Source organism: Eptatretus burgeri, chromosome 21 (assembly GCF_056783735.1).
Source record: "Eptatretus burgeri isolate ZD-2024b chromosome 21, Ebu_testis_v1, whole genome shotgun sequence".
Lineage (NCBI taxonomy): Eukaryota > Metazoa > Chordata > Myxini > Myxiniformes > Myxinidae > Eptatretus > Eptatretus burgeri.
This window is the reverse complement of record NC_140981.1, coordinates 1,697,546-1,721,209: the sequence shown is the minus strand read 5'-3', so window position 1 is coordinate 1,721,209 and position 23,664 is coordinate 1,697,546. Positions and strand designations below refer to the sequence as shown.

General features: G+C 47.3%; 2 protein-coding genes across 12 annotated transcripts in view; both read left to right on the top strand.

Annotated features, from left to right (window-relative positions):
* The window catches only part of LOC147008146 (uncharacterized), a 90,754-nt gene that overhangs the window by 21,790 nt on the left and 45,300 nt on the right, over positions 1 to 23,664 (top strand).
* The window catches only part of LOC147008148 (nidogen-2-like), a 57,361-nt gene that overhangs the window by 14,736 nt on the left and 18,961 nt on the right, over positions 1 to 23,664 (top strand). For 6 of the 11 annotated variants that reach the window (XM_085865349.1, XM_085865359.1, XM_085865350.1 and 3 more), the window contains 10 exons: positions 3,463 to 3,597; positions 4,570 to 4,821; positions 4,921 to 5,121; positions 6,651 to 6,881; positions 7,566 to 7,691; positions 10,873 to 11,013; positions 16,188 to 16,313; positions 21,944 to 22,078; positions 23,068 to 23,319; positions 23,405 to 23,605. In XM_085865349.1, coding sequence (XP_085721475.1) covers positions 3,463 to 3,597; positions 4,570 to 4,821; positions 4,921 to 5,121; positions 6,651 to 6,881; positions 7,566 to 7,691; positions 10,873 to 11,013; positions 16,188 to 16,313; positions 21,944 to 22,078; positions 23,068 to 23,319; positions 23,405 to 23,605 — 1,800 coding nt within the window. Of the gene's footprint in view, positions 1 to 2,501; positions 2,707 to 3,353; positions 3,598 to 4,569; positions 4,822 to 4,920; positions 5,122 to 6,650; positions 6,882 to 7,565; positions 7,692 to 10,872; positions 11,014 to 16,187; positions 16,314 to 21,943; positions 22,079 to 23,067; positions 23,320 to 23,404; positions 23,606 to 23,664 lie in introns of those variants that run through there. The other 5 variants (XM_085865358.1, XM_085865357.1, XM_085865356.1 and 2 more) reach the window with 3 other exon arrangements.

The following is a 23,664-nucleotide window of genomic DNA, read 5'->3' as shown; positions in this document are numbered from 1 at the left end:
ACTAATCATGTACAGTGTTGGAGAGGACTCTGAAACCAATCATGTATAGTGTTGGGGAAGAGACTTTGACCAGTCATGTACAGTGTTGGAGACGACTCTGAAACCAATCATGTACAGTGTTGGAGAGGATTCTGAAACCAATCATGTATAGTGTTGGAGAGGACTCTGAAACCAATCATGTTCAGTGTTGGAGAGGACTCTGAAACCAATCATGTATAGTGTTGGAGAGGACTCTGAAACCAATCATGTACAGTGTTGGAGAGGACTCTGAAACCAATCATGTACAGTGTTGGAGAGGACTCTGAAACCAATCATGTACAGTGTTGGAGACGACTCTGAAACCAATCATGTATAGTGTTGGAGAGGACTCTGAAACCAGTCTTGTACATTGTTGGAGAGGACTCTGAAACCAATCATGTACAGTGTTGGAGAGGACTCTGAAACCAATCATGTTCAGTGTTGGAGAGGACTCTGAAACCAATCATGTATAGTATTGGGGAGGAGACTTTGACCAGTCATGTACAGTGTTGGAGAGGGCTCTGAAACCAATCATGTACAGTGTTGGAGACGACTCTGAAACCAATCATGTATAGTGTTGGAGAGGGCTCTGAAACCAATCATGTACAGTGTTGGAGAGGACTCTGAAACCAATCATGTATAGTGTTGGGGAAGAGACTTTGACCAATCGTGTACAGTGTTGGAGACGACTCTGAAACAAATCATGTACAGTGTTGGAGAGGACTCTGAAACCAATCATGTACAGTGTTGGAGAGGACTCTGAAACCAATCATGTCCAGTGTTGGAGAGGACTCTGAAACCAATCATGTACAGTGTTGGAGAGGACTCTGAAACCAATCATGTACAGTGTTGGAGAGGACTCTGAAACCAATCATGTACAGTGTTGGAGAGGACTCTGAAACCAATCATGTACAGTGTTGGAGAGGACTCTGAAACCAATCATGTACAGTGTTGGAGAGGACTCTGAAACCAATCATGTTCAGTGTTGGAGAGGACTCTGAAACCAATCATGTACAGTGTTGGAGAGGACTCTGAAACCAATCATGTTCAGTGTTGGAGAGGACTCTGAAACCAATCATGTACAGTGTTGGAGAGGACTCTGAAACCAATCATGTACAGTGTTGGGGAGGAGACTTTGACCAGTCATGTACAGTGTTGGAGAGGGCTCTGAAACCAATCATGTACAGTGTTGGAGACGACTCTGAAACCAATCATGTACAGTGTTGGAGAGGACTCTGAAACCAATCATGTATAGTGTTGGGGAAGAGACTTTGACCAGTCATGTACAGTGTTGGAGACGACTCTGAAACAAATCATGTACAGTGTTGGAGAGGACTCTGAAACCAATCATGTATAGTGTTGGGGAGGAGACTTTGACCAGTCATGTACAGTGTTGGAGACGACTCTGAAACAAATCATGTACAGTGTTGGAGAGGAATCTGAAACCAATCATGTACAGTGTTGATGGAATTTCTGACCAATCATGTACAGTGTTGGTGGAATTTCTGACCAATCATGTCCAGTGTTGGTGGAATTTCTGACCATTCATGTACAGTGTTGGTGGAATTTCTGACCAATCATGTACAGTGTTGGAGAGGAATCTGAAACCAATCATGTACAGTGTTGGAGAGGAATCTGAGACGAATGATGTAGTTTTTGATGAACTCCTGACCTACATAATTACCGTGGAATCATGATGAACGTGGATTCTCCGTTGGCTGAGATATCGATTTTGATCTGTATCAGGGCTTCACGAATCCCAGTCTGATTTCACAAAATTACAATTTTTCGGATTAATATTTGTTTTCGTCATTTAAACCACATTCTTTATCCTTCTCTGTTTAAATTTTTTTTTTATTTTCCCCAATACTTTGCAATGAAGCATCCTTTGAAGAAGGTTTCGGTGTGTTATTGAGAAAAAGGAAGGTGACAACAGAGAGAATAAAGGGAAGGGTAGAGTTTGTTGGGAGTGAATCACGCAAAGTCAAAAACATGGAAGTTGACACTTTCTCGGCGAACAAAGGAATGACCGTTCATGGCAACAGTCGAGTCCGTCCTGCTTTGTGGAAGTGAACTCGACTTCATGGACTCGACTTCTCCGTTCGGCTTTCAATGTCCATAGGTCTGAACACGTGATAAAGAGCTCTCTGGTTCTCCTTCGAGGGTGTCGACTAAAATGAGAAGACGTGTTGGGATTGCCGCAAAAACGAACCTGTTTCCAATCTTACACTGTGGACACGTAAACGTGAGAGGCTGAAGCGGGGCAGACCGACTCTCGATTACATACATGAACATGTCGCAGAAGGATACTGGCCTGGAGACAGAGGAACTGTACACATGGCAATGCTTGATCGAGAGGACTGGAAGCTGAAGATCAAAGTCATCTGAGTTCAGCCTGAGAGCAAACTTAAGAAGAAGGAGAAGAATCATGGGGAAACAAGGTAAGGGGAAGGCAACAGAGTAGGGGGGCGGGGTGGGGGGGGACAAGAATACAGAATATAGCGGGTAAAGGTTGAAGATTATCTGAGCTGGTGATGTACATTGTACAGGACTGCCAACTTGACATCCTCCGAGGAAGAGTGGGATTGCGCCAACTCAGGAAGTTCCACCAGTGGCAGAAGGGAGGATCAAGGAGAAGGAGAGAATGGATTTTGGAAGTTTCACAAGAAAGACATTCTGATGGAACAGGTGCAGCATGGAGGGACTTGGGAGAGTGGGGTGGTGGGAGGTGGGGCATATGTATATATTACATGTACGTCCATTCTACACCCATTGGTTGGACAGCCAGCCTGACGCCACCCACAATTGTAACCCGAAAACAAACAATCATACGTCCGCCAATTTTTGGTAAGCCGAACCCATCTTCTGAAGTGTCATGTTCACAATCACCATGCCCTCCCTATAAGTTTTCCATTCGTGCAAAACAACCAAAAGCAACTGTTGAAAGGATCATCGACCGTGGAAAGGCTGAAGCCGAGAGGCGTCTGTGGGGCGTGGGTGCTTTGCTCGTATTTATAAACAGAGACGTGGATGGAATCCTTGATTAACAGCTGATCAAAAGGTCTCATGAAGAGCTTTGGCGCCATATTTACTCCACACGCCAAAACGGTGGAAATGTTGTTCCCCTCCACGTACACCGCCGTTCCCCCATGTCACTCCGATCTCTTCCCAAATGTATTTCCCTCACCTCAATCCGTCCCCGATGATGCCGATTCAAACGATGCTTCCTCGTCTTTTTGTTAATTTATATTTTTTTTCACTTAACTTTTTTCGTTTTGGGACTGATGTGTTTTTCGGAAAACATGAACGATGTTTTGCTTTCCCAATTATTCAAGTCAGACCGAGGAAGAATCCAGACCTGTTCTCTTCTGAGTATCACATCTATCTACTGAAAGGAGTAACACTTGTCCTGTTCGTGTCCCACATCGTTTCAATACGACGTAGAACGAGGAGCTGAGTTATGTGCCGGAGATGGGAGGCGCTGCTCTCCGCATGCATCGTGTCGGTCCCATCCGACGGGCCGTTGTTGCTCCTGCAATGATGGTTACTATGGTGATGGCCATCTTTGTTTCCCACAAGGTACCCTATCTTCTTCATGACTGTCTTGAATTCAAACAGGATGTCTTTCACTTCATTGCTGTTGCATTGCTAATCTTTAAAAGAAATATATTTAATTGTTATTTTATTTGTGTAATGGCCATAATCACACTGTCCGTTTGAATAACGTCACCCGTCGTGCCAGGTGTTTTGCTCTTCCTGAAGATCGTCGAGTTGACCGAATTTGTTCGGTGTTCTTTTACTATTACGATACTCAGAGTAGAGCTCCCGAATGCAAACCGAATCTGGTGTTTGATAGCAAAAATGCGGAACGACGTTTCGAAACAAATAATGGTTTTGTTACAAAATAAATACGGACACGGGGATGGACAAGACAACAAAACCCAGACAGATTTGGGGCGTAAAGACAGACAAATAGGGAAGGAGAGACGCAAACTTATCGTACAAAGGAAATCAGACGATACCCCGCCAAGGAGCCAAAACATCGGATTCAAACAGACAACGGGGATACCGGGCGAGGACTTCAGGCAGGCACGAGTTGTTCTCTGATGTAACATGACCTGCGGTCGTGGAGCTCGAGCAAGCTGGTGATGGTGACAGCAGGGTGAAGTGCGGCTCGTGGAGCGATGGCGATGAGGAGGCCAGGAGACGAGGGGGTGGCGATGAGGAGCGATGTCTCCGCCACTCTCCAAAACGTCCTTCCATGGGGAGCGACGAAACAGAGAGGTATTGTCTGCAGACAGGTATAACTGCAGACAGGTGATTTTAGGAGGTGAATGGTAGTTGTGCATACCTTACTTGTGTAAACATGATGATCAGAATGAGTCAGGGCTCTCCCTGTGAAATCACACACAACTCAACCGGATGGCATCAGGAGCCCACAATCATGGTGTCGACTCGTTTGAAAAAGCCATCCTTCCTTTTAAAAAAATATTTGTGCTTGTGAGTTTGAAATGAACAGTTGAATGAAATTTACAAATGTCCATCAAACAGGGATGTCCCAACGTGTGAGTGGCAACGTGAGAGGACATATTCTCCTTGGTTCAGCATCTAGTCGTGTGGAGATGTCTGGTGTGTACATGCACGTGCACGTGGAGGTGAAGGACGGACGTCAACACACCAACATGACCCATATCTCAGAAGATCTCGGATGGTCGTTGTTGCCGTTGTACGGCATCACGGACATTTCGGGCTGGATGTTTGCACAAGAGCAGCCTGGCACTGAGAATGGATTCAATCTCACCGGTGAGCTGTGTTTCGTGTTTCTTATGTTTCTGATTCTATGTCCTTTTGAGACAATGCGCCCAGGTTTATAACATTGCAATAACTCCACCTTTGTTACAGGTGGGCACTTCACACGGTCCGCCGATGTGACGTTTTTGCCTGGGAATGAGCACGTCAGCATTTTGCAGATCGTTAAGGGGACGGATGAGCACGGACATCTCACCATGACCACGTCGATAGACGGGCAACTTCCCGTCCTTCCTCTTGGTGGGAGCGTGTCCATACACAAATACGAGGAGGTTTACCACCACAGACCGGATGGTGAGCCATTGCTGGATGATACTTGTGCCCATCAGAATGTTGGACAAAATATATATGTAGCTATCTCCACTACCGAAGGCATGTTTTCTCCCCTGACTGTTTGTCTATCTGTCTGTATGTGAGCAGGGAACCTCAAAAAGTTACGGACTGTCCGAATTGTCCTGCCAGCCTCTCTCTGAGCTCCATTAGCCTTCTGCTCAGCTCCCATGTTTTGAAGTATGGTCATCACGGCTGCAAATTGTTGGCTCAAGTCTGATGGCTGCGGTGGTGCAGGCCTTCTGCAGCTTGGCACTGTGTCGCTTGGGGGAGGTGGATGCTGGTCTTCTTGGGGCTCTGAGTGACTGGGCATGGGGGGAGCGACTCGACTGCACCCTGTCGTGGGCCTTCCACCTCTATTTCTATTGGCGCTGCTGTTGCGTCTGCCCAATCAAGCTAACAAGATCTTCCACACTTAAAAATTTGATGCCGAACCTCTCACGCCAATTTGTAAAAGAAATTCCCGACGAATCTCACAGCCCGAATCACACCTTGACCTCGCTCAATTTGTTTCTTCCGAGGTCAATCGAGTGACACAGGGGAGTCCTCCTGCCCAGACGCTGAAAATGGCGACTGAGAGTGGTTTGTCACACTCAATGGCGGAGGTGGTTTGACTTGAACGTTGATTGTCCTGCCAAATCTGTCCTATTCCTCATCGGGCCATCAAGCACACCACAGGAGATGGACCAGGAGAAGAAGGGAGGGTTTGTCCTTGATATTTTAAGATGATGTCTTCTGTATTGACTCGGAATGGACACACTTGTTCCGATTGTGATGGAATGAATGAAAGTTACCCTCAGTCGGGTGAGCTTTACAGCTGAGAAAAGCAAACCACCTGACTGCAACCGCCTCGACCACAATGTTTCGTGAATCAGGGTATTGAGGATGAAGAGGAAAGTCACCAATGGGAACGTGATAACCCGATGGATGAGAGAACGTTCACTTTTATGAAAGTATTCCCAGGTGGAATCAGGATCAGGTGATGCGGAGATCGTGCTCCACTCCTTTTGTGAGAGGGGCAGGTTGAAGTCCCCACCACATCTCGCGTGCCAACGTCCACATCCTCCGTTGAGGTTGATCTCTCTCACAATAACCAGAGAGATTTGGCCCTTGACGTTTGAAGTTTGGAATTTTAAAATCTTTTTCACTTTTGAAGTTTTGCTTTTTGTTTGAATGTTTGTTTTTCTTCCATGATTTCTTGGTTGTTTTTTTGATTTTCAAACCCTTAAGTCAGGTGACAATTCTGGGCCGAATTTTTTGATTTCAACCCGAGGAGCCTCAGACGGTACAATTGACATTGCAGTTGATTTTCATGTTGTTGATGTTAAAACTGAAGATGATTCCGTTGCAATAATGATGAGAGTACGGTCAAGAAAAGTTCAGTAACCAGGAAAGAACTGAAACAGTATGCAACGAGCTTGTGTGTTATATTCTGTCACAACTACCCGACCATCGTTTCTCCACCCGTCCTCCCATTGCTCTTCCACTCGCAGCACTCACATCAACCTCAACACACGAGTACACGTTGGATTTTGGACACGGTCGGCGCGGGACGTTCCAACAACGGTGGAGACAGAAAATCACTTGGAACGGATGCCCACACGACGAGTGGTTCCACTCCATGCCCACACAGCGCCTCTCCGTCGACAAAATCGACGCGTTGTTCGATGTTAGTGAAAACATTCTTCGCTACGCCTCCACAAACACGATCAGCTCCATCACAGGTGAGATGGATTGCTCTCACAGGTGAGAGATGCTTCATTAGCCGTTTTTTCAAGTCAAATGATGAGGTGCTGATCATTTACACCACTTCGTCGGTGCCACTTGGATCTGGGCAGGACCGCGTGAAGTTGTGTTCAAATTATAATCTGATCGGTCACGTGTGGGTCGTCCATCAGTGAGCATCACCCGCTCGAATAGCCGTTAGGGTTAGGGTTCGGGTTGTGTTTGGAACGGTCTGTACCAGCAGGTGTTGTGTTCTTGCAGACAAAACAAAACTGTATCTCAGCTTTGTACAAGACTTGTACAAGCACGGTATTCACTCGAGTGCGGTCCAGTGCTTTGACAAATTACAGAAATCAAATTGCTGAATGAATAAATACAACCGGTTGTCAGAGCAACAACAGCTGTCGTGGTGTCGTCCCCACAACAAGCATTTGTTCCAGTCTTCGGCTTGTTTTTTGGGGTCGTGTCTCCTTCTTTTATTCTTCGTACGTCTCGTTCAGCCAAGTTTACTCAATGTTTCTTCCAGATAATTGTTTGAGGTTAATATGATATGTCTGCATCTGTGTGTGTGTGTGTGTGTGTGTGTGTGTGTGTGTGTGTGTGTGTGTGTGTGTGTGTGTGTGTGTGTGTGTGTGTGTGTGTGTGTGTGTGTGTGTGTGTGTGTGTGTGTGTTTGTTCCACAGAGTTAAATCCTTGTTACGATGGATCGCATGATTGTGACAGTGACACCGACTGCCTGCCGATGCAGGGTCAGGCCTACGCCTGTAAATGTGGAGTTGGTTCCACAGGAAACGGGAGATTTTGTTTTGGTAAGTATACCACCAGGAACGGTGTATAAAACACATGCAAATGTTGATTTTACTTTGTCGAGGTTTCAGAGACTGATGGTGGACGTGAAGACGAGGATCATGGGTAACCCCATGGAAGGTGCGCAATGGAATATCAATCACGAACCACAACCAAAAATGTATTGTCAATCCACAGAAATATTGTTTCAGTTCATGTTACTCACTTTGATGAAGAGTGAAACTTCGTGTTGTGTAAAATAATCTTGTGAATTGAAGAGAATTTACTCCCAAGGTATTCACTTCATGCCAGGAAGTCCTTTCTGTTTGTCGGCTGGCCATAGCAACGACTGATATCCGTTTGAGGTCCTCATGCTTACAATAGTTTGTCTGGTCCAGTGAGGCATAGAAGGTGCAGGGTACCTGAAGGTTTCATCCCATGTGAGTATTTATTTGATTTCATTTGTTGTAGAGTCAGAGAGCATTCAGGCCCAAGGAGTTATTGGTGTCATTTTTGTTCTCTCACTAAACCAAGCGAGGCACCAGGTGAGTTAAAAGAAGGAAGGGATTCTGTTTTGGATGTTTGTACCCACTGTGTGGAGGCATCGAGCACCTCTTTACAAAGCGGATAGGGTCCGCTTGTTATATCTGACCTTCTGTATGGGCGAGGCCGGGTGAGGACTTGTGACAGCGGCAAGACACAACAAAAGTGCTTTGCGCTTTAAAGGAAACATCATGAACTGTTTGGCTGGCGGGATGCCATGTTAGCGACATGAGCTCCAGAGCCCTGAGTGGCAGCAGAACACGTCTTCGATGGTCCACTCAGCAGGGTGGGATGGCCTGAACAAAGGTGTCACCCACACCAGAATGTCCAATGGGAGGGACGAGCCGAACATGACGGAGTCGTTAAACGCCGTGACTGTACATGTGCGTGGCTGTTGGACTCGAACCTTGGGAGAGACAGCACTTCTCTCTGCTTTCTCTGCTTCGTTGTACAAGCATGAAGGGCTTTTCCTGAGAGAGGCAAACACCTCTTTCCATCGCCGTCCTCATATCCTCATCGCCAGCCTGCCGCGTCAGCCCAGTGTGCGAGAGACCTGCACACCGACTAGTGTTTGCACAAGTCCTCGCCTGCCCCTTTGTTGTTCATGTACGAGTCCGGTATTTTGGTCCCATTGGGGTCTATATTTAATTATTTTGGAAGTAAGATTACGTTTACCTTCTTGCCCTTTTGTTTTGTCCTTTCACCACCAGATCTGTACAGTTTATTCATCATTGTGTCCTTCCTTGTTCCCGATATTTATTTTGGAAATAAATCGCCTTTTAATTACAGGAGCTGTTTCCTGATTTCTCATGTGAACACGGCCAGGTTCGTTTATTCTTTGGGAAACCCTTGGGGAGTTGTAGACTCGGTAATATTAAGAAAGCGTTGCTTCAAATACTGTTTCGGCCACTCGCAGGTGTTGCAGTCCCAGCGCAGATTGTTTGTGCAAACGGAACCATCTGTTGCGACATCAGGTGCTCAGGGTTGTGATGTAAGAAATCTAAATTTAAAACGGTCACTCCTTACATGAGGTGACAACTGGTCGTCTTCAGGTCGTGAGATAGTGGATCTCGGTACGAATCCTAATTGCCCCCTGTAACTTGCCCTCTGGTAAATTTGGAAAGGCCAGGTAACGTGAGGGCAGGCCTGGCAGGATTTGGACGTGGGGTCCGACCACGGGTGTTGTACGACCCATGCCCCTCTGTGTGCTGCGTTGTGGGACGTCCCCTTTCCATTGGGCGGTAACTCAGACGTGTCAGGGCTGCAACACCAACTCCAACTACTTCTTTCTCGCCTCTCCTTCCTCTCACCCCTCTTCCCGCACTTTCTGTCATTTCTCTGGATCCATTTTGTGTGGAAGTGTTAAGTAAATGTAAGAATTGTGAGAGCGGGTATGTGGGCTTCGTGGTAATGGATTATTGTCCGTGTTGGAAATACTTGCCTGTGAATATTTGTTTGCCTTTTGTTGCCAATGCGAGCTTGAAACTGTCTTGATTTGTTCTGTCCTACTTTGATCGCCACGTAGCATGACTGAGGGCCATTGGCTCGGGTTTGATTGGCCAATGATAAATGATAGTGTGCAGCTCGTAATGCCGGTTCGCTTTGCCAATTAACATCAGGCGTGCAGCCGCCGGCGCAGTTCCTTATCTGTTTCATTCATCTCACGTGTATGGCACAACGACCCTAGGCGCGAAGATCCAGCCAGAGGTGAGTTGCGGATGACACCCGTTGCCTTTTTATGGACACCTCCGACTCTTGGAGTTATCTGAGAGCACCGAGGTCCCCGTCACACTGGTGTCAGGAGTGGAATTCTAACCCATGGCCCCAATGATACCCCAATGAGAATTCAAACCCACGCATACCTTTATATGGGCGGTGTCGAAGCAACTGACAGCTCTGCATAGGTGGAAAATAAATAACCTGGGTTACAGACATGAATCAAAAAGATCCAAAACTGCTTATAATTCAAAGCACATCATCACACTGGGAAACCTTGGGACAGGAACGCTGCACTGTAAATGGTGGAGACTTGTAATACCCCCCCCCCCCCACCTGGAGGCGGCGCTACACGACACACCTTTACATCGAGAATTTGCTTCCCTCACCCTTCCAAGACCACCCGCAGAGATAAAAACACCCCACACATTAATTGGAGCGTCATGCTGATACGATGCGGCAAGTCTGCATGTAGTTGGCCCAGAAGTGGAGGAGGAATTGAGCGACAAACAAACAAACAAGGACACAAACACCGGTCCGTACATTACAGTCAGGATCACCAAGCTTGCCGTGATCACAGGAGACACTCCTGCAAGTTTCAAAGCCTCGTACCCACATTGTCGGGAGGTTTTACATTGTGGGTAGTTGCACGATCTCAGGTTGTTGGGGGAAATGTGAAAATTATCCAACTCTTTCGTCCTTCAGGGTTCACACCCTTTCACTCCGGAACTTCTACAAGTATTTCTTGGGGTTCTTTCGGAATCCTTTTTGAGCCATTTTCCAGGAACAAACCTTATCTCACACGCACGACACGCACAAACATGTCCGAATCAACTTCGCGGCTCAGGGGTGATGCGCGGAGAGGATTCTGGTTGGATGACGTCACTTTGAATGTCCTGTGTTGTCATGGTAAACACGTCATCATCGATGCTGGTTGTTTTACAGAGCACATACCCGTGAACGCGTGTCACACCCTGACACACGGATGTGACTCCGCCGAACGTGCTCGCTGCGTTCCCACTGGACCAACAACACTTCGCTGCGAGTGTCTCCCTGGCTACACGGGGAACGGACGTGTTTGTTTGGGTAAGGACCCCATTGATCTTCTTGGCAAAAAGTTATCTGGGAATACTTGCATGGTCACGTGATCTCCCTTCACGTCTGGTATTTCCGCTTCATCTTGTTACTCTGCAGATGAGAACTTTTTTCTTTTGTATCCTTTGTCGAGGCTCCTGTAAGTGGAGGTGCAAACACACAGAACGTATAACAAAGGGAGCATGAGACGAGAGGGGCAGGATAGGGAAGCACAAAACCAGTGTGGAACGGAGATATTAGGAGATCTGTGGAAGGGAGAGGGATGGGGCGGGGAACACGGGGAATACAAGATGGACACTACGAGGACTTTAAGGAAGGAAAGCAGGGAATTTGAAGGAGGTGGCTTAACGGGGGTAGAAAAGATCATGGATTTGGATGGAGGAAGATCAGAGATGGTGGTGAACAGCTGTTTTTAAGACCTTACCTGGAGGGAAGAATGGGATTGAAGAGAGTGTGGGAGTTTGTTGCAGTGGCGGGAAAAATGGGGATTGAAAGAGTAAAGGTGAGCAGTGGTTCGTGATTTTGATAGTTTCACCAAAAGGGGGTTGCTGGCGGACCTTCAAAGCCCTGCGGAAATATGAGGGGGGCGGGGGGGGCGACAGATCACAGACAGAGCGGGAGTGAAGGGGTGAGGCCGGATAGGAGACAGTAGAAAACAGAAAGACCACCGACCTGCCTGTGGTGAGAGAGTGAGAGACGGAAAGACAGCCTCATCGCGGGAGGTACCAGTGATCCTAAACGTCTTGGTTTCCACAGCATGAAGCCGAGCAATGTGCGAGGTAGGAGTTCCAGTCCAGAGGGGAGAGCAGTACTCAATCAGGCTGTGGATGAAATCTTTGTATGTGGTCAGGAGCTCAGGTGTGCCAAGGTAGGCCTTTGCACGATAGAGGATGCCCAATCTGCAACTGGCTTTAGATGCCAGGTTGGGAATGTGGCTTTCCCAGGAAAGATCATGGCAGATAGTGAGACCCAAAAGATTGAATGAAAGGACTTCATCAAGAGGATTTTTGAGAAAGTAGACGGGGGGGGAGTGTGTGGGGCACCCCCCCCCCCCACCCTTTCATAGAGTGAAAAAATGCAGCGTGAAAGTTCCAGACGGTCCTTTCAGAGAGAAATAATGAGAGTGTGAGATTTGTCAGGATTGAAAGATATGTTCCAAGTGTTGGACCAGCTTGTGATTTTATCCAGATCTGCAGTGAGTGAAGAATCTGCTGCTTGCCGGTTTGAGGGATGACAGATGGTACGGCAGAGGGTGGAGTCATCAGCAAAGAGATAAAGAGGATTTTCCAGAGTTAGAGAGATTGTAGAAGGTTAGCAATAAGACTGGACGCAGATCACTGTCATGGGCCACTCCAGCCTTGACAGGGAAAGATCAGAGGATTCCATTGAGGGTCTACTGAGGGTCACACTTTGGCAATGAGGGTACAGGAAGTGAGAAAGAGGGGTCGCCCTTCAATGCCATCGGCAGAGAGTTTGGAGAGCAAGGCGGGATTCCAGACACTCTTGAATGACCTTGTCTGAATCCCAACTGATCATATGAGAGAAGCTCATTGGAGAAAAGGAAGGATTTCACATCAACTACGACAATTGAATTAATTAAATTTCTAATTATTTGAAGTCACCCATGAGGTTTGGAGTTGAGGGGATCGGTTTTTGCACCAACTTTATGTAATGCAGTGATGTTCGCGCAAAACCTCTGTGCAGATGGAAGATGGCCTCGGGAAATGACGGTGAAAAGAGCAGAGAGAAGAAGTGCAACAGCAGCAGAGCAGGTTTTTAGGACACTGATGATGAGCTGATGCCACATCCGTTCCAGCAGCAGAGTCAGAGTCGAGTGTTGAAAGAATCTTCTTCTCCTTCTCAGGTGCAAAAGACACAGAAACCAGGAGCAGTGTGTACGACAGGGAAGGATGTGTACTGAGTGAGGGGTTGGGAACACAAGATTTGGAAGCAAACACAGATTTGAGGCGTTCGGCCTTCTCATGAGCGGAGTCGGCTGTGGAGCCATTTGAAGAGAGGGAAGGGATGGAAGGGGACCATAGTCCCAGAGACGGACTGAACAAGCACCACCAGGTTTTGGAAGATGGAGACAAGCTCAGTCGTTAATTCTTGAGTTTGGATGGATGTCTTGTGGCTCTCCTGAAAGCGGACACACACTTGTTGCGGGCTTTGTGGGAAGAGATGAGATTGCGTTCGGTTGGGTTTGCTTTCCTGGAAGACAAGGCAAGTTGTTTCAGAGCAACTGCCTCACCACAGGATTCAGTGTGCCATGCGTGGGAAGAAGGATTTGATAGCTGAAGACGAGATGGAATGAATTTGTGCCTGAAGGAGAGCAGGTTTCTGTGGAGCATTCACAGGTTGAGTTTATTTCAGTGGCTTCACTTCAGACCAGTCCTGAAGTTAAGATGGCTGCTTGCAGTCCTGACCGATCTGCCTGATGGAACTGTCAGACTCGCCGGCGTTGAGGCAGCTCTCTGAAAAAAAGCCAGAGGTGTGTTGACTCTCACAACATGTGATCAGATGAACCAATTGTAGCAGGAGAAGAGCATTCGACATTTGCCTGGGAAGTTAGTCATCGACAAATCCAGAAGGGAGGATTTACATTTGGAATAAATCCGGGTGGGAAAGTTCACAGATTGAGTCAGTCCCATGGAGTCACAGAAGACTTTTGCAGAAGTGCCATGGCTGGTGAGACAGGCACCAACACCCATCCAAGTTACAGGGTGCCAACTGAAATCTCCACGTACGAGGAAGAGAGAGTTGGGATGAGTGGTTAAAAGTTGGTCCACCTCATCTGAGTGAGTGGTTTTGATGGAGTTGTCGCTGTTTGAAGGACGGTACAACACACAGACAAACAAGAGGTGGGAGCGGAGGGGAAGTCGCGGACAAAGGTGCTCCTGGAGGTTGGGATGTACAAGTGCAGTACATGGACAGTGAGAAATGGATTTCTTGATGTAAAATGCAATTCCACCACCGGGGCCTCGTTCGGGCCGATCTCACCGGAGGAAACGATAACCAGGGAGGGAAACGAAGGAGTCAGAGTCTGAAACAGATGATGTCCGATTTGGAAGGAGTGAATCCGTCATGTCTGAGCGGAGGCCTCGGATGTTTGAGGTCCACACAGTTAGGGACAGAGGATGATGAGCTGTTGGCAGGGTGCAGGAATCTGGGAAGGAGCTCGGAGAGGGGACATGGCAGGGGGAAATCTCGGAGGAATGGGTCGACGGGGTTGGAAGCTGGGCGTGTGTGGACAAGATAGAACCGGAGAGATTGCAGGACAAGCGGTGGAGTTGGAGAGGTGGTGGAAGCTTAAAGTGGTGGGGCGAAGGGAAGCTGATCTGATCTGGGGTCGGGTAAGAGCGGGGAAAGGGAGGACGGGGCAACGGGGAAGATGGGAGGAGCCAGGGTGAGTTTGAAGAAGGGAGGAGGTGGTGGGAAAGGAGCGGTGATGCAGGTCAGGGAGTGGACATGAAGTGGAGGGATGCTCAACAGTGGGGACACAGGGACTGGGTTTACAAAATAAACCTTGTGATGAGGAAGAAGAATAAAAAGATGAGGAGAGACGATGATGAAGAATGAGAACACTTGGTGTGTTCCTGACGGAGAAATAAGGGAAGCGAAGCATTTTAAAATGTTGTTAAAAGCTTTTACAGGAGGGCAGAGTGTTTCATCCACTGAAGATTCGGTTTGTAGAAATTGGGAAAAGGATGGGAAGAAAAAAGATGAAGTACAGGAAATTCAGGAAGTGCACGTAGAGATATTTATTACTATTGTTTCATAATTTTTTTCAACTTTTTTTAACACAGCCAGAACCAGGAGCCAAATCAGTTCTCTGATGTCCATGGACCACGTCGTGAGTGATGAAGAAACGTGTGCAGGAGGAGCGTGAACGCCGGGTTCAGGACAATAGGGAGCGGGTTCAGGGGCGGCTTGTTTGTGTTGTCATGCCGACAGTATGTTTGTGTTGTCATACCGATACAGTATGTTTGTGTTGTCATGCCGACAGTATGTTTGTGTTGTCATGCCGACAGTATGTTTGTGTTGTCATACCGATACAGTATGTTTGTGTTGTCATACCGATACAGTATGTTTGTGTTGTCATACCGATACAGTATGTTTGTGTTGTCATACCGATACAGTATGTTTGTGTTGTCATACCGATACAGTATGTTTGTGTTGTCATACCGATACAGTATGTTTGTGTTGTCATACCGATACAGTATGTTTGTGTTGTCATACCGATACAGTATATTTGTGTTGTCATACCGATACAGTATGTTTGTGTTGTCATACCGATACAGTATGTTTGTGTTGTCATACCGACACAGTATGTTTGTGTTGTCATACCGATACAGTATGTTTGTGTTGTCATACCGATACAGTATGTTTGTGTTGTCATACCGATACAGTATGTTTGTGTTGTCATACCGATACAGTATGTTTGTGTTGTCATACCGATACAGTATGTTTGTGTTGTCATACCGACACAGTATGTTTGTGTTGTCATACCGATACAGTATGTTTGTGTTGTCATACCGATACAGTATGTTTGTGTTGTCATACCGATACAGTATGTTTGTGTTGTCATACCGATACAGTATGTTTGTGTTGTCATACCGATACAGTATGTTTGTGTTGTCATACCGACACAGTATGTTTGTGTTGTCATACCGATACAGTATGTTTGTGTTGTCATACCGACACAGTATGTTTGTGTTGTCATACCGACACAGTATGTTTGTGTTGTCATACCGATACAGTATGTTTGTGTTGTCATACCGACACAGTATGTTTGTGTTGTCATACCGATACAGTATGTTTGTGTTGTCATACCGATACAGTGTGTTTGTGTTGTCATACCGATACAGTATGTTTGTGTTGTCATACCGATACAGTATGTTTGTGTTGTCATACCGAACCCGAGGTTCCCAACCGGTGAACCGAAACTCGGTGAGTTGTACTTCTGAGCCGCATCCGAGTCAAGTCAAGGTTGTCAATTCGGAAATGAACTCGGACATTATTTTCCTTTTCACACAAAATAATAAGTAACTTCAGTAGTTTGCAAGTGTGTTTATTTCGAACTCCGGGTGGCCGATCGGGAGTACCCCGGGCACCTCACGTACATGCCTCACCTGATTGTTCCATTGTTTGTTCTTGCATGGCAGATATTAACGAGTGTTCGAGTGAGCCCTGTGACCGGAACGCAGCTTGCTACAACAAACCGGGCTCGTTCAGCTGCTCCTGCAACGCCGGCTTTGACGGCGATGGATTCCATTGCAGCCGGTTACCTGGTACGTCGTTTTGTTGGACTTCATTCTGTGCGTGTCGGAAAGCTGTGACGTCACGTGACAGCCTTCCTTTTGACAGGGTTGGCATTTTAACATGAACAAACATGAAACGTCGGACACCACTCTCCTGCTGCACTGATGTCACGCAAAACGAATCCCTCGTAAAGAACCAACACATTCCCTTGAAATCTTCTGGCCGTTTCAGTTTTTTAATCGTTAATCCACAACGAACATCCTCCCTCTTAGTCGTGTCGCTCAAGCCTGTTCCTCGCATCGCTCGCGCAATCGGTTTGGAACTCATGTTTCTCGTTCTGCCTCTTTTTAGTCTCTCCTCAAAAGGGGTTGTTGTGAAACCATGGTAAGGCACACTCACGTCTGTCTGTCTGTCTGTCTGTCTGTCTTTCTGTGTGTGTGTCCACGTTTATACATTTTCGCTTGAATTTCTTTTCTCTGCAACTGCTTGTCCAATCATTGCGAAACTTTAATCAGAGGAGAGACTGACTGCCCAATGAGAATATTTTGTTGAAAACTCTGACCTCATAGGTCACACGGTATGGCAGCCATATTGCATTAAAATATAAATTTGGACATCTCCGAAAGAGCCCAACAAAAAAAAATCGAGACTTGGCAGATGTCGTCAACCCCCCACAGGGTCTTTCGGGTGATAATGACGAGGTCATCGGTGATGTGGTATTCCAGCCATAATTGACTGAATTGAAATCGTTCTCCAAAAAAAGATCTGAAACCTCATTTATCTGATCTGTGAACTAATGTGAGTGAATAATTGGTGACGTCATGGGTTACATGGCACTGTAGCCATATTGGATTAAGCCTTTGAACCCTTGCGGCCGTTTTTCCAGCTGCTATTCGAACCTCCATATACACAACGAACTTGATTTTTCTCCACTGATCCCAGGGTATGGGAACTGAAAGTCCAAGGAGCTCAGGATTTTTTATATATATTTTTTTTATTTTGGTCTACAATGTCGAGGCTCGTATGAAAGCGAACACACAGAACGTACAACAATGGGAATACGAGACAAGAGGGGCGGGAGAGGGAAGGAAAAACCAGTGTGGAACAGAGACTTAAGGAGATCTGTGGAAGGCAGAGGGATGGGGCGGGGAACACGGGGTATACAAGATGGACACTACAAGGACTTTGAAGAAGGAAAGCAGGGAATTTGAAGGAGGTTTGTTTGGGGTGGATTAATGGAGGGAGGAAAGATCGAGGATTTGGATGGAGGAAGATAAGAGATGGTGGTGAACAGCTGTTTTTAAGATCTGGAGGGAAGAATGGGATTGATATGAAGAGAGTGTGGGAGTTTGTTCCAAAGGCGGGAAAAAAGAGGAATGAAAGAGTGAAGGTGAGCAGTGGTTCGTGATTTTGGAAGTTTTACCAGAACGGGGTTGTAGACAGAGCAAGGGGGGGGGGGGTTGGGGGCAAGACCGGAGAGGAGACGGTGGAAGACAGAAAGACCACCGACCTGCCTGCGGTGAGAGAGTGAGAGACACAAAGACTCAGCCTCATCACGGGAGATACCAATGATCCTAAATGCCTTTGTTTCCACAGCGTGAAGTCGAGAAAGGTAAGAGGTGGGAGCAACAGCCCAGAGGGAAGAACAGCACTCCATCAGGCTGCGGACGAAAGCTTTGTATGTGGGTCAGGAGCCCTTTAAAGGCTCAAGGGGTTTTCCTTTAACCCTTGGAGCCTTGAAAGGGCTCTAAAAGTTAAGGGAAAAAAAAATTGAAATAATTTTCCCCAAAACCGCTCAAAAAAAATATTGAAACTTGGCACATGTCATGAACTCCCAGGTCAGGTCAGGTGTGGGAGCATGTGCCGGAACAGCATGTCGCTGTGTCCACTTTCCACTGGTACTCCAGGGGTCTCCGTCTGGCCATCCCCCAGGCAGATGCCTGCTCCATTCCCATCTCCTTGAGATGCTGATCAACCTGTGCAACCACAAGTCACCTGGTCAGCCCATTGGCCTCCTCCAGTCAGGAGGCTCCCTCGCTGAGAGAATCTCGTGAGCAGGCAGGATCAGCGTCAGGAAAACGAGTCACATGTCCATACAGCCGCAGCTGACGCTCACGGACTATGCAGGTAAAACATCTCATTTGAGTCTCTTTCAGCAACCGCTCGTTGGACAAAAAGTCCGACCAGCGATAGTGAAGGATTCTCCGAAGAGACCTGGAACCAAGGGAATTAAGTCTCCGTCTCAGATCCTTGGTCAGAGTCCAGGTGTCACATCTGTAGAGCAAGACTGGAAACACTAAGGACCTGAAGACTCGGACTTTCGTACTCCTGTACAGGTACCGACAGCACCACACCCCATGATCCATCCATGACTCCCCAGGCCCGACCCAGATGTCTCTTGACCCCTGGCTTGCAGCCAGCGGAGACATGAATATCACTGTCAGGGTAGGTGAATCTCTTTTGTGACCTCAACATCCTCACCACAAAAAGGCACAGACATGACAACAGCATCCAAGATGTCATTGAAAGCCTGGATCTTAGTTTTGACCCAGGAAACCCGTAATCCTCGCGGCTCCGACTCCTCATTCAGCACCTCGAGGACCCCCAAAAGGATATCCAGAGTCTCCACAAAGATGACTGCATTATCTGGGATAATCAAGGTCAGAGATCTTGACATTCCCAAACTATGCATCGCAGCTTGATCTCTCTAACATCCTCCCAGGAATCCAGTCGATACAAGTGCTGAAAAGTGTGGGAGTCAGAACACACCTATGACAAACTCCAGTAACAACTGAAAATAAGTCCGAGATGGTATCACCACATTTCACAGCACTCTCAGTACCAGAGTAGAGTTCAGACATCAGATTGATCAGCTTTGCTGGCACCCCACGAAGACCAAGAATCGTAACCCGAACCCGAACCCGAACCCTCCGCTCTAACTGCAGTACACCGAGGGACGGGCTTGGAGGAACGCAATGCGCGAATCTCCCTGTGAGCAGGACAAGAATTACTTGACCACAGGTGATGCTCGACCCCTTCACAGATTCCTCACCCATAGGCTTCCTTTTCTACCCTGAGCGCACATACATTTTTACGCCTCAGCTGCCTGAACAGCTCAGCTCTGCCATTAAGCCTGGACCTGCGACTCTGGTCAATGGTATCCATCCATCCATCCTTCCATTGGGACCATACTCTGTGCAGTGTTGGTGCTGCCTACGCAGTCTCCTTGGCTATTGGACACAAACCTGGACTGGTCAACACTCTGACACAGCATACCAGTATGCTGGCACTCATTTTTGCCGACCTCGGAAGGATGACAGGCATAGTCAATCCCACCTGGTATTAATTCAACAGCCAAGTGGGATTTGAACTCAGGATCCTGGAATCCCAACCCCACAACCCTAACCATTAAGCCAACACCAGGTGCATAATGGTATCCAGTGTCCCTTGAAAGCCAAAATTCTTCTTCACCCGACAGTGAGTTCCAGAACATCTACCGGCAACATCAAGGACGGTGGTATTGAAGGCACTCCACAACTCTTCAGGATTCCCTAAAGCACCCAGACCCCCCCCCCCAAATCCCCACTCAGCCTGTTCTGTACTCATCAGCTACCTTCTCAACCTTAAGCTTGCCAACATCCAGCCTGGGCTGGGATGGTACCATTCTCCCGGATTTCAGCTTCAACTTCAGAGGTGCCTCAACAAGCCTGTGGTCAGTATTGAGGAACTCAGCACTGTGGTCGACGCTGCAGTTCTGGATCATCTTCAAGCGACCATCAACAAGCACGTGGTCAATCTCCTTTGCCACACCATCATTGTTGGAATGACAAGTCCAGCGATGAGCTTGTGGGCGCTGAAACCATGAACCGGCCACCCTTCATGCAAAGTCAAGGAACTTCGTGCTATTCTGGTTCACAGATCCAGACCCATGGGGACCAACACACGTCTCATAACCATCCCTATCAGTTCCAGTCAATGCGTTGAAATCCCCCAAGATGAGAAAAATATCTCGCCTGGGGCACTGATCAACCACAGACTCGAGCGTGGCAGAGAACGCGTCCTTCACGGTGAGATACTCACCTCAATCGGAGCATAAACAGAGACCAGGGACAAGACACCCAAGGAGTGATGAATCCTTTGTCGCATTATTCCCTCGTTGACTGGTGTTACCTCAATTATCATTGGTGTCAGCTTGTTGGACACAACCACAGCAACTCCTTGGCCATGGTAACCACCAGAGCGACCAGACCAATAGTAGATTTAATCACCCGCCATGATCTCACCGCTATCCGGTCTCCGAATCTCAGAGAGAGCTGCAATACCGATGCCCAAACGCATGAGCTCAGATGATAACAGAGACAGGTGATCATCCTCTCTTCGGGATAGGACATTCCAGGCACCCACCTGAAGGGACCGCCTCAGGTTAACCCAAGGAGACCGCCGTCTGGAGGACGACACCTCAGCACCACCCCGACACACACCACCACAATCTGACCCTGGAGGTTTACGCCATGGTTTTCCTCCTATCATCAAGGACTGGGGGTCCTGAAGGCTTTGCCCCAATCCCGTCGTCCGGTGAGCTGCCATGCGGAGGGCAGCAGCACAGGAGGTTCGCCCACGGAGTGGGTTTTCAGATTTTATTACATTTATGGGTTTTGTGGGACAAAGTGTTTTACGGTGACCGGAGTGCAAATCCTGCCACCAACTTCCTAAAAAAAGTAACTCAACTGCAGGAGGACGTCCGGAGACACAGTTGGGCACTAGATATGGATGGACGTTGGCTCACAAGGAGCTCCTCCACCCTTTGACAGGTTTTGTTTTAAATCCTGATGGATGTCCATATCATACACCCTCCTCACCTGGAAACCTGGTGGGGGAGACGGTTCAGTCGCCGACAACCCGACTGTGAAACAGGTGAGTACAGGTTTACATGGTACCTGTAGCAAGTCACAGATCTAATCTGGCCTGACCTAACAACACGAACCCCCCACAGGGTGTATCGGGTAATAGCAATGATGTCATTGGGTGAAGCGGTGTTCCAGCCATAATTGATTGAATCAAAATATTTGTCTGAAAAATCAGAAACCTCATATGTCTGATCTATGACCTGATGTGAGTGAAGAATTGAAACTTATAACGTCATCGGTCAGGTGGTCTGATGTCCATGTTGGATTGTAAATAACAACTAAAACAATATTCTCCAGAACCGCTTAACAGATCGATGTGAAACTTCACAGGTATGAGTGACCATCCATGGGGAATGTGGTTTGAAATTTTTTTTCGTATTCATGTTCATTGACGCAATTTAGCCTTGACGGATTTGGACGAAATTTGGTGGAGAGGTTCAGTGTGTGACAAGGACGAAATTGTTCGATTTTCGTGAAGATCCGGATCCACATCTGGCCTATCGGTGGGATATAAAACCGAAACTGTTCAGCCCGGTGGAGGTACGCGCTCCACCGAGTGTCGTTCCAGTTCACAATTGTAATTATAAATTCACGATTGTAATTATAAAAAGGCATCAACACAAAGTACGACATGATTATAATAATGGAACCATTTCCCAATTAAACCAGAACCGAGACTAAAATGTCGAGATTGTTCCAAAATGAGTAACACTTGTCCTGTTCGTGTCGCACATCGTTTCAATACGACGTAGAACGAGGAGCTGAGTTTTGTGCCGGAGATGGGAGGCGCTGCTCTCGACATGCATCGTGTCGGTCCCATCCGACGGGCCGTTGTTGCTCCTGCCATGATGGTTACTATGGTGATGGACATCTTTGTTTGCCACAAGGTACCCTATCTTCTTCTTGACTGTCTTGAGTTCAAACAGGATGCCTTTCACTTTGTTACTGTGACATTGTAAATCTTTTTTTCATTATTTCAATGTTATTTTATTTATCGAATGGGCCATTTACAAAACTGGCACATTGAGGGATTTGAATAACGTCACCTGTCGTGCCAGGTGTGTTGCTCCTGAAGATCGTCACGTTTACTGGACTTGTTCGGTGTTCTTTAACTATTACGACACCCCAAGGAGCTCCCGAATGCAAACCGAAACTGGTGGTTATTCATACGTTGGAAGGGAAAAGGTGGAAAGACGTTTCTTAGCGAATAATGATTTTATTATGAAATAAATACGGACACGGAGATGGACAAGTCAACGAAACCCATACAGATCTGGGCACGAAGACAGAGAAGTGGGGAAGGAAAGACGTAAACTTATTATACGAAGGAAATCAGACGATACCCCGCGAAGGAGCCAAAACATCGGATTCAAACAGACAATGGGGATACCGGGCGAAGACTTCAGGCAGGCTTGAGCTGGCTGTTCTCTGCTTGACCACAACCTTCGGTCGTGCAAGCTGGTGGTGGCGACAGCAGGGTGAAGTGCGGCTCGTGGGGCGATGGTGATGAGGGGCGATGTCTCCGCCACTCTCCAAAACGGTCCTTCCATGGGGAGCGACGAAACAGAGAGGTATTGTCTGCAGACAGGTATAACTCTGAGGGAGGATTCACGAACAAGGTAAATGGTGTTTGTCACCAAAGTGATTTTCGGAGGTGTCTGGAAGTTGTCCTTGCCTTACTTGTGTAAACATGATGATCAGAATGAGTGAGGGCTCTCCCTGTGAAATCACACACAACTCAACAGGATGGCATCAGGAGCCCACAATCATGGTGTCGACTCGTTTGAAAAGCCATCCTTCCTTTTGAAAAAATATATTTGTGCTTGTGAGTTTGAAATGAACAGTTGAATGAAATTTACAAATGTCTATCTAACAGGGATGCCCCAACGTGTGAGGGGCAACGTGAGAGGACATATTCTCCTTGGTTCAGCATCTCGTCGTGTGGAGATGTCTGGTGTGTACATGCACGTGCACGTGGAGGTGAAGGACGGACGTCAACACACCAACATAACCCATATCTCAGAAGATCTCGGATGGTCGTTGTTGCCGTTGTACGGCATCACGGACATTTCGGGCTGGATGTTTGCACAAGAGCAGTCTGGCACTGAGAATGGATTCAATCTCACCGGTGAGCTGTGTTTCGTGTTTCTTATGTTTCTGATTCTATGTCCTTTTGAGACACTGCGCCCAGGTTTATAACATTGCAATAACAGGTGGGCACTTCACACGGTCCGCCGACGTGACGTTTCTGCCTGGGAATGAGCACGTCAGCATTTTGCAGATCGTTGAGGGGACGGATGAGCACGGACATCTCACCATGACCACATCGATAGACGGGCAACTTCCCATCCTTCCTGTTGGTGGGAACGTGTCCATACACAAATACGACGAGCTTTACCACCATAGACCGGATGGTGAGCCATTGCTGGATGATACTTGTACCCATCAGAATGTTGGACAAAATATATATGTT